Source organism: Athalia rosae, chromosome 1 (genome assembly GCF_917208135.1).
Source record: "Athalia rosae chromosome 1, iyAthRosa1.1, whole genome shotgun sequence".
Lineage (NCBI taxonomy): Eukaryota > Metazoa > Arthropoda > Insecta > Hymenoptera > Athaliidae > Athalia > Athalia rosae.
In genome coordinates, this window is record NC_064026.1 from 8534847 (window position 1) to 8550582 (window position 15736).

Consider the following 15736-nt stretch of genomic DNA (forward strand, 5'->3'; position numbering starts at 1 on the left):
CGCGTTTCTTTTTCAATTTTTCAATTTTTATCTACTATATTTTTATTTTACCCAAGCTCATCGCACACGTTTTTATTTTCACGTAGTCTTTTTTTAACGCCGATATAACTGTGACATATGTATAAAAGTTTTACATATATAGCCAGGCGGTAGAGGATTAAGAGAATCTGGTATATAATACACCTGATCAAGCTTCCAACTAGCAAACTGGTCAGCGCGAACGAGAATTATACCGTTAGAATTCAGCTCGGACTAATTAATCCGCTCGATCATACGAGATTCGTTAACGAACCAAAATCCCGCTCGCTATATGTATACCTTTACCATATTTAATATTTTCGATGCTGTATATATTTATACATCGCGTGTTACGTGTAACACCGCACACCTTGCTTTATATTAAAATACCTCAGGAAATTAAAGTCGAACTAGATTTTTAAATTCTTAAATCAGAAAGAATATTTTCGAAAAATATACGTACATATAGGACTGTCTCGTCTATAACGTTTCACCTACGATAAAATAAACGAACAATAAACGACGTGGAAAACATTTTGATAAAAATAAAAGTAAAAGTCACGGCGTGCGTTACAATTGGATTAAATTTGTTTAATGGCAGAATATAGGTGACTACGTTTACGACCCGGAAATTAAGAACAACAAATTACACTAAATGTTTTTGGCGCGCGTTAGTTAAGAAATATTCAGCCGTATTTGGTTACATCGCGCGTTACGATCACAATCATGATTACGACGACGACGGCGGTGCACGCGTGCATGTTGCGCGTTTTCTACGTTCCGTCACCGTCAAGTTCATTTCGAGGGTAAGAAGACGAAGAGAAAGAATACGGAAAAGTAGTAGTAGTAGTAGTAGTAGTAGTAGTCGAGAAAAAAAGAAGGGGGATGCTGAAGATGGAAAAGAGAGAGGAACTAAAAAGAAACGTGGTATAACAGTGATAGCGTGGCTGCCCGTCCGACTGGTTGTTTCGTTGGTTTGTTGGTCGGGGTCTGCTGCTCTTTCGGACCCCGAAGACGCACCTGCCTGCCTCGCTTGTTTCTCTGCTCGCAGAGGACCGTAATAATAACAATAACAATAATTGGTCGACGGCTGGCCGGTCGGATCCCGGGGTATAACCCCCTCTGCATATCTTTTTATACTTTTTCTTCCTTTTACTTATTCTTCATTTATTTAGCCTCGTCTCTTTCTCTCTACTTCTCCGCGCTTCTGCGGATCGCGCACACGTGTACGATGACGAAGGTTCGAATAACGCGATGCGAATGACGAAATTTATAACAAACAACGTCGATAACAACGACTGTATTAAATGTTATCGATAATTCGTAAGTTGAAAGATTTTGATTGCCCAATCATTGAAACAGAACGTAGAGACGATAGCGTCGTGATATCAAGTTCGAAAAACTCTTTCGATTCAACCAAACGCACTCGGATTTCAATTGGTACATCATAAGGTGAAAATACTGACGATAAGAACGTAAGGCAAAAGAATTAAAATACTGCCGGCAGATTTCGGGGGTCTCGCAAACAACTCTTCCGTTGCACCGGTTTTACTTTTGTGCTATATTTGCGGTAATAACACGTATAACTTGGCGTGAGTTTTTTTTTTTTTTTTTTTTCTTCTTAATTTCCGAACGAGGTATACATATACGCAAACTGCAGGGTGGATACGGTTCGGAGCGAAAGATTCTCCCCGTTGCGCGAGTTATTATGAAATTCAAACTGCAGCAGCCGAAGGAGGGCTAATCGGTGGCGTTTTACCAGCAGCAGAAACAACAATATATATAACAACGACAACATGGGAACTTTGGCCCAAAATATTGCCTAGAGCAGCGGTGCCCAACCTACGGCCCGCGGGCCGGATCCGGCCCGCGAAGAAGCTCAATCCGGCCCGCGAGCTCCTAGTCGTATATTCGTAAATTATTGCCCAAATACCGCGTATTTTTTAAATTTATTAAAGTATTTTCTGTGAATTTTATTAATTACAATATTTCTGATATTGTTATATGTATTTTATGATTTACATTAAATTCTAAAAATAAATTAAAAAACGCAAAATTTTCATAAAATTTATAAATATTTAAAAAAAATGATTCACCACAAACATATTCGTGAATTCATTTAAAATGTTGAATTTTTTTCAAAGATGTTACTAAGATATGTAATTATAAAGAATCCGGCCCGCGAAATCGTATGTCATGATGAATCCGGCCCACGGACAAAAAAAGATTGGGCAACCCTGGCCTAGAGGTTCTTCCTCGTGTATGGAGGGGTCTGTTTTTTTTCTGTTGTTTTTTGTTTCTCCTCGCCCTATACTTGTTGATCTGGATATCTGGGAACCTTTTCAGAGGGCTAAAACAAAACGCTTCGGTTTATAGAAACGATAAAGAAAGAGCAAAAGAAAAAAACTGAACCGAACAACCTTTCGACAAACCCTACGGCGGTCCTGGCGTACGGAAGCTCTGCTTCTTGTTCCTCGTATTATTTATTTTTTTTTTTTTCACTTCACCTTCTCCTCCTTCTTCCACTCGTACATGAAGATCGTATCCGGTTTGCCCCGCGGGCTAGGAATATGAGGGATACCCCATTAACCGACCCGAGAAATTACATCCTTCGACCTTGACAAAATGATCTCGATCATGATTTCGTTCCTGTGCAGTTACCGTTCTTCCCTTCAAATATGCACGCTTCATACCCGAATCGCGATTAGTGATGATTTGTTGATTAATGTTTTTGTGTTTTTTTCTGTGTGAATTTACAGATAAAGTTCTCATCACCAGATTGACAACTCAGAGGTGGTTGGACGTTGGCTCAAATTGGACGAGCGACGAACATCGTAGCGCACATTCGAAAATGGTATACGAGTACAGAGTGACTTGCGATGCTCATTACTACGGAGGGGGTTGCGCCAATTTTTGCAGACCTAGAGATGACAATTTCGGTCATTACACTTGCAGTCCTACCGGTGAACGCGTTTGTCTCGCCGGATGGAAGGAAGATTACTGCACAGTTGGTGAGTCTAAATTCACGATATCGAATCATTTCGACGTCGGTTCAACGCGTATCGGAGCTAACTCGACCCGCGGTATTACGTCGCGTTTAAAATTGTACCTGTCGTCTAGTAGCCGTGTAATAACGAAGGAAATGAGGAAGTGCGAGGGGGTTTTGCCGAGTAATACTATAGGCGCGCGCTCGCGTTTAAACGGTTCGCGTGTTCATTGACGACGTTGCGGTCACGACGATCGTTCGTTCGTTCGTTTGTCGTTGCCGTTGTTGTTATCATTATCCCTATTAAATGCGAAAGTGCCCAACCATCGACGAGTATAGATATTCGTATATTATGTATAATAACCGAGGAGGGTGGCGATCGGGAAGAGAAAAGGAGAAGTTTCGGTCTTGTTCATCGTCGGGCGTTGCAGACGGTGATTTTGCTTGATGCCCGGTACTTCCCACGCCCGATGGATACCCTCGACGCGTCCTTTTTCTTCTTCTTCTTCTTCTTCTTCCTCTTCGTCTTCTTCCTACCACGTGATTCTTTTTAACAACGGCAACAGACGGTAAGACTCGCTCAAAGATCAGCGGCAGCAACAGCAGCAGTTCCTCTTACTTTGTTACTCCTCATTCGCCCTCTTCTTCTTTTACCACCTCTCTCTCTCTCTCTCTCTCAACCCCCAAAACGATCTCGCTCACCTGAACTTTGCTGCCGATGCTTCTGCCGATGCGTACAGCTGCACATCGGAGGATGAGGAAAAGAGATGAGAAGGATAAGGAGACGGAGGAGGAGGAGGAGGAGGAGGAGTAGGTTGTACCTGGACCACATCCAGACGTGCCTCGATGATCCGGATGCCAAAAAACCAAAGACGACGATGGACGTCAATCCGACTGGTCTGATCAGAGCTCGGTGTTTGTCTTTGTTTCTTGATATATTTTTTGTTTTTTATTATATCGCTTTTATTCGTTTCCTTCTTCTTCCTTTCAAATTCATTATTCCGCAAGGAGGAAGAGACGATAGGTGGAAGGAATCTTATTCCTCAACGATCTGCACCGAACGTATTTCATCTCCCGTTATTTCTTACTTTTTTTTGTTCCTCTGCTTTTTATGGCAACGCACACACACGCACACACATCCGTACGTAGTACGCGTACGTAAAATAAGAAATATTCGTCGATCATTGTTCGAATCGTTGAACAGCGACATAACAAAGATTTTTCGTTTTATTTCCGGATGTTTGTAATTCGGCACCAAATTATACAGGAAGGAAGCGCGCAGAAAAGACTCAGGTGGTGTCTCTCAGTCTTTGTGGTCAAGTATCGGGTTACCCTACCGCCGCCGCTGCTGCTGCTGTTGCTGTTGCTGCTGCTGCTGCATCGTGTTATCGTCGTCTTCCTCTACGCGATGCAAAACTCCATCGTTTCTTCTCATGGCGTACATATATTCCCTTCCCTTGTTCACTATTTCGTTATTATTTACGGTTGACATGCAACGTGAAATTATGTTTCTCAACTCGACACACACGAGCTGTTTTAAGTTCTCTTGAACCCGATCGAATTACCTTCGGATATGCATACCTTATACCAGATGATGTTTGACAAATCTCTCTAACAAATCGTTTTGGTTTATCGCCTTTCTTTTCCCGATGGCTGTGAGCCCTCTTCCGGGGCATCTTCTCGCTTGCGATTCTATTCTTTGGATACGATCGATCCGAAGTCAACGTTGAGTCAGGTCAGGCGAACAAGGTTATCATAGGGGGGAACTTGCGTTGCAGATGTCGAACATTACACAACCCATACGCTTTTCCGATATCCGCGTTAATAGTGAGTCATAAAATTATCGGAACTCCTGTGTTAATGGTGTGCTTTATTCGAAGGGTTAAAAAATGAAAAAAAAAATATATTTATATATACATATGTATATCGACGACGTTATGTACATTGGAGTTTATCGTTGCACTACTGGTCGCGTCGCCCCATTTATGTGTACACAATATAAATACACATGTGCCGATGGTGTGCTCGCTGCTATCGCTAAAGGGTGCAGGCTTGCCGTTGTTTCGGCGCTTTTTGGCTTTGGGGTTTAGGTAACGTTTGGGGTCGTAGCATAGGGGTTGTCTGCAACGGAGCCAGCTGCACTTCACCTATACCTATGTATAACGGACGAACGAAAGAGCGAACGAACGAACGAACGAACGGCACAGCTGTCGGTGCTTTAACAACAGCTGCAAGGAACGGCCCTGCAAAGGACTTATGTACCGACTTACACTATACATATATGTACGTACTATTCGCGTTATATATTGGCATCGACACCATGAAATTTATACATCGGCGAATGTCATATACTGTCAACTTCCGTACGACGAATGACGGTCGTCGTAACGGTCCAAGTTTTCATTTTTTTTTTTTTTTTTTTTTTGATGCATTTCAAGAAGCAAACACTGCAGTATCTTCGAAATCTCGTGGTATGTTTTGAGGCATTTGAAAGGATGAAATTTTCGAACGACATTCGGTTTTAGTCCTCGATACGCGGTGTTCATCGGGGTTCGGTGGTATTAGGCATTTTTAAATTGCTTTTTTTTGCGTGACTCACGTTGAATTTATATACAGAGGACGATCGAGAGAGAGAGAGAAAACGCTTTGTTTCATTTGTCTAAAACACCGTGAAATGTTGAATACTTGGAATACTCGTGGTCTACCGAGTAACGTTAATTTATGGGATTTCGTTTCTCCATATAAAGTACGTATATAACCACCGGACGAGAGCTGCTGCTTTTGCTGCGGTTGTAGCAAACAGAGACGATGAGAAAAGTTTCACTATATGGGGACAAGGGTGAGAGGGAGAAGGGAACCACCGCGCATTGCTGTAAGGTATTCCAGTTGGCAGTAAGGAATTTTTGCGATTCTCGTCGCTCTTTTCGGCGTCGTTGTAGACGTTGTCGTCGACGTCGTTCGGTGGTGCCGCTATGGACTATAAATAAAATAGTCGAGCAGCGGTCCCGTGTACTTCGGCTCCAAGGTCATCTTCTTCTTCGTCTTCGTCTTCTTATTCCTCTTTTTCTATTTTTCTTTCTCTTTCTCTTCCCTGTAAACTTGAACCAATGATCGAACAACCCCCTCTTCCACGATTCACCGGCTGCAACAACACGGATAATATCCGCGCGACCATTTCCGTTAAGGAATTCGCAAATTCCTCTGACCAATATCCAAGCTGAACGCACTCGATGAAGTTAAAAAGCAAGAACAAAAAAAGCACAGTCTGACTGTGAGATACAGATCCGAGTAATCGCAATTCATTTCCAAGTGAATATTCAGCGAATAGTTCATCAAATATTATGATCGCTGCAAAGATTAAGAATTTATATTTACCAGTGTTCTACATTCCTGGAGGAATTTTTAATATATGTGAACTACATGGGTAGTCCGAAATGGCATACCGCCAAAAATTTTCGTCTACCGAGTGATTTTATTTGTGGCAAAGAAAAATATACACCGGACCGGTGAGCGGCAATTTGACACGTGACATAATTCTCTTTGCAGCCATCCCCGAACGGGCGCTTCGATGTAGATTAGAAAATTGCAACATAGGTTTTTTTTCCTACTCTTGGAAAAAACAGATCATAGATAATGTTATGGGATGATGATAATTGAACCACTTAATTTTTATACAGCCCATGGGATTTCGTTTGTTACGTGTGGAAACGCAAAGACATTTTGAAAAGTAATCTCTACGGTGTGATCGACACAGTGTACTTATGTGTTGGCTGTTCGAGCGAATGAAATTAATGTAAGATTCAAAAAAAAAAAAAAAAAAGATGAAGAAATGATTATAGTGGTATGAGTAAAGTGGGGGATGAACGAAGTGGCGTGAAAATTGAACCACGTTCGTCAGCTTCGAAATGTCACGTAGCGCTTGAATTAACCTTTGCTTCTCTTTCTCTCTGTTACAGCTAGATGTCTGCCAGGATGCGACGATCAACACGGGCACTGCAGTCAGCCCAACCTATGCTCGTAAGTATTACATATACGCACATATTTATTACTTTACACGGTACACAATTATACCGTACAAATATCTGATCTCCGATCTTCTTTCTCAATGATATTTCTTTTCAATTATTTTCTAAACGTGACTCATTCGTAATCCGAAAGTTGTCCCGAGTGATTTCTCTACTCAAAATCGTAGAAATATGGCGAACTCGAGTCCGAACGGTTATCATCAACGTAATACCGAAATTGAAATGTCGTATCAAGGAAGAGCGACCAGGTGGTCGAACGATTCGTTGTTGATTCTTATCTTTCCTCATCCTCACTTCTCAACGTTCTCATATAAATGACCGATGTAGGTATTCAAGGGGAATTAGAGAGGGGAAAAAACAGAATTGAAGACTGACATTTTTTTTTCATTATATGTAATACAGATAACGACATACCCCGTCATACCTAATTCTATGAACTTACGGTATCGCGCTCCTTGACAATCGTCTTAGAAGTATTCAACCAACCCTCTGTAATTCCAAGCATTACGATACCTTATACTATACATTACACACAGCGACGCTCGGTCATCGTTGAGAATCCGTTCGTTACGCGTGACAAAATAGAGACATGAATACGATGCGAGAAGTTTAGTTACATAGGCCGGGGTATATGTATGTACGGTATAACGTAGATATGAAATACAGATTCTACGTACATGTGTATAAATGTAATAATATAAAATACATTTGCTCTATGAGGGAGAGAGGGGCAGGGGGAGGGGGAGGGGATGGGGGGGATGGGGGGAGAAAGAGAGTAGAGCATAACGATGATGAGGGAAGGAGAGAAAGAGAAAGGGTACTAAACGTCGCACGCGGCGGCAAAAGTCGGGGAGACATAAATCTCAGCCGCGAAGAGAGGTTCGGGCCAAGTTTGGAGTTAACTCAATCATCTAATTACTGCGCCCGGGTTAATTGTCCCGTTAGCTGCAGGCTCGGTCCTGTCTGTATATGTCTGTCCATATGTCTGACAGACTGTCTGTCCGTCTGTCTATCCGTCTCTCGTTTGATTCTCAGTTTTTAACTCGTCTGATACTCGTGCAGGACTATAACATCCTATATACTTATTTTAATTGTTTTATAAATACTATTTTATCTGAAGATAAAATGTGTATCTGTATACATATGCTGTAGTACATTCCATCGTATAATACATACATCCGCACCAAATTCTCTATCGACACATATTTTACATCCATGTACTTGATTCCGATTTCTATGTACATACATACGATCGCAAGTGCCAATGATAACGAGTTTATTATTTTTCAACCACGTATAATACATGCTAAAAGCATTTTCGCACCGTGTAAATTATCTCGTGGGATTTTCTTTCTCGCAATTCACATCCGGGGACCATTTTTTTTCCTCTCATTTTTTTCCCCTTTTAGCAACGGATATTGTCGAAATAAAGCCGGACGATGTTGATAGTAGCGACAAATTAAAAAACTATAAAATTCTGTAGATTATAACTACGTGTATGAATACCTACACACCTAGATATTTTGTATTGCACGACCGGTCTACATGTATGCATATAAAACCAACCTATATCTATTTATATACATGCAGTATATAGGTATATTATATGTATACAGTGCTGTACAAACGCGGTATAAATAAATACTACATATCTATAGAGCAGAGTCAGTATAATAATATAACCGTGGGATTTCGGATAGTTGTGGGATCGGCCCTATTCGAATTACGTGCTATGTGTATATTTATAAATGTATGTATGTATTATACATACCAGTGTAATCTAACCATCCTTGATATAATACCGGTAGAACAAACTAATTGAAATTTTCTGAAGTCTATCGGGGACCCGAATGAGAGCGGAATACCGATGATGGGCGACCGGTAACCTCATCCCCCTTCTTCCCTCCGCCCCCTCTTTTGCTCATACGCTCGAACGCATGATCATCACCATCATCATCATCCGTAGACTTCACCTTTTCGTTTGTTCCCCCCAATCTACATTTCGTTTATATGTACGTATATACGAATACAGGTACATGTACCTACAGTAAAAGCCCCCCCACTTCCCATATTTCTTCCTTTTTTTTTTTTTCTACACACGTCTCTACATTGTGCACACCGTTCATACGAATATAGTTAAGAGAGTAGTAACGTGTGTACATAGGCGATGATTGTGTGAGCCAAGAGTTGGGAGGACTGAGAAAACCGTCACTATTTTCCTGCCTATAATACTCTTCGCCGATCGTCCGTACCGATCTTCTTCTTCTTCTTCTTCTTCTTCTTCTTCTTCTTCTTAGCGGTATGTCGTATGGTGTATATCGTTCATTTACCTATACGTATACCGTCGTTCCGTATGTATGGTGTAACGTAGAGAGGACGAATACGTCGACGACGTTGGTTGAGAGAGGAGGCGGCAGAACGGCGGTCGAGCGAACATCGCCAGGCCCGCGACCAGCGGATGGTATTAGTGGGCTCGGCGAGCCACACAGAGGAGCATAACCTTTCCTTGACCCGCATACTGAACGGCTGCGCCAGGCTCGTACCGTGGGAACACCACTCACGATCCCCCTGTCCCCTCTTTCCTCTCCCTCTACCTCTTCTGATACACCTCTCCCCCCCCCCTCTCTCTTTTTCTTTCTCTATCCTCTCCCGCCACAGCGTCCTCTTCTCCGTGTCCGTCTCTCCTCTCTCTTTTCATCTATCTTTCTATCCTCCTCTTACTACGTGGATACGTAGGTAGGTAGGTTTATACTGTATAGAATCTTACCAACTTCACCAGTATGCTGCAGGAGAGAGCCTCCTGGACAACGTGTAATGGCCGACTCTATACCATCCTTCTTCTACCTACCTACCTACCCCTCCCTTTTTTTATTCTTCTTTAATCCTTTTGTTTTTCACTTTTTCCCTCTTTCCTTCTCACTTTGGCCACTACTGCTCGGCGATGATGCCCTTCCGCCTTTATCCTCCCCTCGTGCACCATTGCGCGCTTTCCTCCTGCCTCCCCCCCCCCCCCTCACCTTTCTTTCTCTTTTTCTTTCTCTCTTTCCCTTTTGATCTCTGAAACCGGGTTGCTCATCTCGCCAGGTTGCCGAATGCCCCGGTATGTTTAAATGCAACTGTAGCTAGAGAGGAAAGTCTGCTGCCCCCGATGAAGATCCACACGTATATGTACATAAGTAGAATTCAACGATACGCTGTACGTACACGTGGACAGACATGCATACGACCATTTACACATGTACCAATAAGGAAGAAGATCCGGAGAAAGTGTAGACTGTATACCTGTATAGACAAATGACCTGTGCGCCTAAAATAATGATTCTCCCATAAATCGATGAATTCATCAATTAAATTGGTGTTGTTTTCAAATTTGTTACAGATGTCACAGCGGATGGAAGGGAGCTTTGTGCGATCAATGCGAAAGGTATCCGGGATGTCTTCATGGGACTTGTCAAAAACCATGGGAGTGTTTGTGCGACGAGGGATGGGGAGGATTATTTTGTAACCAAGATCTAAATTATTGTACCAATCACAAACCCTGTATGAACGGCGGCACCTGCTTCAACACCGGCCAAGGTAGTTACACCTGCTCATGTGCACCGGGTTTTACCGGTACGGACTGCGAAGCATCGTTACAAGACTGTCATTCGAAACCTTGTTTGAATGGGGGATCTTGCACCGAAAATTCAACACTTGGAATAGGAAAAACTGGCTACAAATGCACCTGTCCACCCGGATGGAGAGGAAGACACTGCGAGGTGACGTCAAAATCCTGCAGGGATGCTCCTTGTCTCCATGGCGCGACGTGCGAAGATCATTCGTTGAAGGGTTACCAATGCCATTGCCCTCCCGGATACTCGGGCGCGGATTGCGAGACACAAATCGACGATTGTTCACCAAATCCATGCCTCAACGGTGGAGCTTGTACGGATCGTTTGAACGGTTATCAGTGCAGTTGTCCGTTCGGTTTCATCGGTGATCGTTGCGAAACTAACATAGACGATTGTCAAGGTGATCCGTGTTTGAACGGTGGTAAATGCATAGATCTCGTCAATCAGTTCAGGTGTCAATGTGTGCCTGGATTCGTCGGTAGATTGTGTCAAAATAAAGTCGACTATTGTTTGGCCAAACCGTGTGCTAACGGTGGCAAATGTACGTCGGGTACGAACGATTACACGTGCATCTGTAAACCGGGATTTTCCGGCAAGGATTGCAGCGTTGACGTCGACGAATGTCGAAGTGCTCCATGTCAGAATGGCGGTACATGCCAAAATCGTGTAAACGGTTTTCTCTGCATGTGCCCGGAACAATGGCGCGGAGAATCATGCGCCGAGGAAGTCGGTGCCCCGCCTGCCGTTCCATCGGGACCGAGTTATTGGACCGGAAATATATCGAAACAAATTGCTCCAGCCGAAGCGAGGGACGCTGGATTAACTACCGAACACGTTGTGGTTATAGCAACTTTATCAACGGCTGTACCAGCCTTCGTTCTTGTCGCCGCCGTTGCTGTAATGTGTATGAAAAGACGTCAGAAGCGCGAACAAGCAAAAGCCGACGAAGAGGCGAGATTACAAAACGAAAGGAACGCCGTTCACAGCAGTATGAGCAAAAGGAGTGGTGGTAGTTGTTCGTTGGGTGGTGGTGATCCTCATATGATAAAAAATACGTGGGGTGCAGCTAATAAAAGCGTGAATAACGTAACGAGAGACGATCTAGACTCATCGTTTCAAAATGACAATTGTACACTTGATTCGTCTTGTTCAGGTGGCTATAAACCTGAACCAGTATTACAAGATAGTCGACCACCTCGTACTACTAAACAGTTGAATATAGACGCAGCTGCGGCAGCTCATAGAGTGTCGCATCTTTTCAAAGAGAAAGACATTATGGAATCTAAAAGAACATCGATATTCGCTGAATCCAATTGTTGCGATAGAGCAACGTCCGTTGGTTCAGATCCTTCGTTAATGAAGAGGCCGCCTGGTATTGCGGACTCTACGGGGGTCGATCCCGGTGCCGGTGGTGTTTACGTTATTGACGATCATTACAGGCACGACGCCGCTCTAGCAGCGACGTTAGCGACCGAAGTTTAGCTATACAATATATGCTAGTGCACGATGTGCAGTGGCGATTATAATTATTATTAATAATATTATTATTATTATTATTATTATTATTATTATTATTGTTATTTATCATTATTATTGTAATGTTATTATTATTATTTCTTCTCTTTTCGTCGCTTGCGTTTAGATGCAGCTATAATAATAATAATGACGATGATGATGATGATGATGATAATAATAATCGAAATAATTCAACAACAAATAAACAAAGAAAACTTTTTTCGCGTTATATTTAAAATCGATATAAATTATATGCGGTGATAACGTCGACCAGAGAAAAATGGGAATCCTTTCCCAATTTAAATCCGTTCTTTCTAGTTATTACTATCATTTTTTTATCATTTTTTTTCTTTTACATTTTCCTCCTAGTTTCGATTCGTTTCTAATTGTTAATATTATATATGACAACAAATTAATAAATATTGCGGCGAATGCTTCGGTGTGTCTGATTTATCATTATATATACGGCATCGGTTGGTCTCCGTGAGTTGGCTGTGTGTGTTGCGCGTGAATGCGAACTGTCTCTTTTTTTTTTTAATCACTTTTTTTCCTTTATTATGTATATTGTGCGTATAAATATATGTTTAAATATTATAATAATAGGCGTGTGTAAGGTATATTCGTGCGTTGATTATATGTATATATATTTATATATACTAGACGCAAGAGTCGAGGGTGATGGACGCAACCTCAAGGTGTACCAAAAAAGGGTTCTGTCGTTTGACGATTTTTCGTATTCAACTTGGTTCTTTTTTTGTTTCCTTTCATCTTGTGTTTCGGACAACAATCTGATCTAACTTCAATTCCTTCCGATTATTTGGATATACATATATTCGTTTATATGTGTATACGTAGGTGAAAGTCAAATAAATTTGTGTTTGACGGGAAAAAGTGTATTGAACACTCGTGAAACGTTCCGATTTTTGGTCCATCGACGACTCGATCTCTAGGTATTAATATTATTATTGCTTGAAACAGCGTCACTACTTCCCCAACGTCCCCGTGTACAGAACTAATTTATTACTATTGTTATTTACTATTATTGTCATTATTATCATCGCTATTAATATTATTATTATATTACATCATGGCAATTCTAAATACTAATTTTTCTTCGATCCTATATATTTGACCTTTCGCGCTTGATTATTATTATTATTATTATTATCATCATCATCGATATTATTATATTTAATTATTTCCGTACATCTGCGAGAAATTATGCTATGCTATGCGATGCGCTTAGGTAAAAATTGTTGCGCGAAAGTGATAAAATTAGATATAGGTTGGAAAGAGAAGATGAGAGAGAGGTAGATAGATAGCTAGTTAGATAGATAGATAGATAGATGAATAGACAGGGAGATGACCAATAATTGTATTTTTTGAATGTATATTTTTTTTATTATTATTTTTTTGTTTTACACGCCCCGTCGCAGCTGTTTCTGTAAGATATGCTCCACGCGACCACTGCAAACTATACATACATATATATGTTTTTGTTTATTTGTTTTTTTATTTTTTTTCGTTTCGTCATAAATTTTCGTTCATTTCTAGATACAACTATTTTTAGAAAACGAAAAACACAAAAAAAATTTTTATACGCATAATTTATTTATTATTATTATTATTATTATCATCATAACAATTATCATTATTATTATTTTTTATACGTCATCATCGAGAAATGCATCAACCATTTCAACGCACGACTTGAAAGGGTGATACAGAGCATCATATTATATTGATGTATAAATTCATAGTACGCATATTACAGTAATTGAAAATATAGAAAAACGAGAAAAAAAAACTAGTGAATAACGATAATTCAGAAGACTTAGTTGAGAAAAGAAAAATAATGCAGAAAAAATAGAAGGGAATAATCCCCAAAAAATTAGGTACCCATACTATAGGTAATAAAAAAAATAATTGTTTCATAAACTTCATCACCGATCTTCGTTTTCCAATAAGATAGATGTCTGCCAAACTCAAAAGAAAAAAAAAAACGATAACTAAACGAAAGATTAGTCGAGGATCGGAGCTACCGAGATGCGTATTCGTATAGCGGTAACTCCGACCCCTTTTTCCCAAGATATGGAAACTCGAAGATAATTGTAAAACAGTTGAGAAAAAAAAATAAGGGAGAGAGATGAATTCTAAAAAATTTCTAAGCCGTGTACTCATTTGGAACGCTCGACTTGAACTGTTGAATTGAAACTGAGCAGTTAACTTGCGGGTTCCCAGTAATTCAGGAAATCAGAGAAAACATTCCTCATTTCAGCCAGATTTGAAGACTCACAATCAACGAATCGTGGCGAAAGGGTGGCCCATTTCTAACGTCAAATAATGTCGTGAATTGTGTCACCTTTTCCAAGATCATTTTCCCCCTAATATCTCTCTCTCTCTCTCTATTATATGTAACTTCTGTATTGTACAACCTTCTTGATTTTGGTCGACTGACGTATATATATTCATATATGTATGTATGTAATTCCGGAAACGATCGTAAAAAGAAAGAGAGAAAAAGAAGGATTCCTTTTCGCTGGGGAAACTTGGAGTGACGAGTGTAGATGATCATTTCCGGTTTCATCGGGAAAAACGGATATTCGGCGATGTAGGCAACAAATAAGGAATAAAGATTATCGATCGTCGTTGCAAAGTCGTCCTGCAGACGTAGGCAGCAAAAACACCCACATATGCATACCTGTGGTGTATATGTATATACACATATACGTATATATAATGCACGAGCATTCATTCATCATCGCATTGTGATTCCCTCTGAAACATCATGTGGTATTATATATAGTATATATGTATAGTGTATTTGCGATCGCTGCGATATATAAGTAATACCTACTTTCTATATACATGTAATTTTTGTCCGCGCCCACGTCTGGACATGTGCGTCTATACATTGAACCTATGTCATGTGTACACGCACATGTATAAATGGATAAATCGTGAATAATATCTCTCAAATCCTCGCCAAAATGGTTAGTCGCTAATAAGCAGCCTCTGACTCTGTGTAATATGTGTATGTAAAGAATAATTATAATAATAATGACAACAACAACAATGATAATAACAATAATTATAATAACAATAACAATAACAATAATAATAATAATGAGATGAAGATTAAGACGAAGAAAAAGTAATTAGAAGTAATATCCTTTCAGTCGCGCTGACTTCTCACCTTCCTTATAATGCGCAAGCTACCTTTGCAGTTTATATGATGGACATGTCTAAATATTTCTAATGATACAATTGACTAAGAACGTGAAAAACAAGTATAAATGAATATACGATGAAGATAATTTGAAGAATTTGTCAGCGCGAACGAAACGTGTGATCTCCGCCCTTGTAAAATTCGTATGTAAAGATATTATCAAATTAATGAATATTTGTAAAAGTTACGATTCGTCGCGTTTATATGATGAAAAGGTCTATAGTGAAAATAAAAAAATGAAAATGAATCACATGAATCAGCGTATGAAATGATTGTAGATTATTCCTAGTTCTTCAATACAATTATCGATCAACTGCAATTAATGATAATAATGATGAGGATAACGATGATA

The 15736-nt window shown here is 40.3% G+C and overlaps 1 protein-coding gene across 1 annotated transcript in view; it reads left to right on the plus strand.

Annotated features, from left to right (window-relative positions):
• Window positions 1-12216, plus strand: part of LOC105685951 (neurogenic locus protein delta) — a 28520-nt gene extending 16304 nt beyond the window's left edge. The window contains exons 4-6 of the mRNA XM_012400449.3: window positions 2778-3029; window positions 6961-7021; window positions 10409-12216. Of these exons, the coding sequence (XP_012255872.1) occupies window positions 2778-3029; window positions 6961-7021; window positions 10409-12122 (2027 nt within the window). The 3' untranslated portion in view covers window positions 12123-12216. The remainder of the gene's footprint in view (window positions 1-2777; window positions 3030-6960; window positions 7022-10408) is intronic.
• The last annotated feature ends 3520 nt before the right edge of the window (window positions 12217-15736 follow it).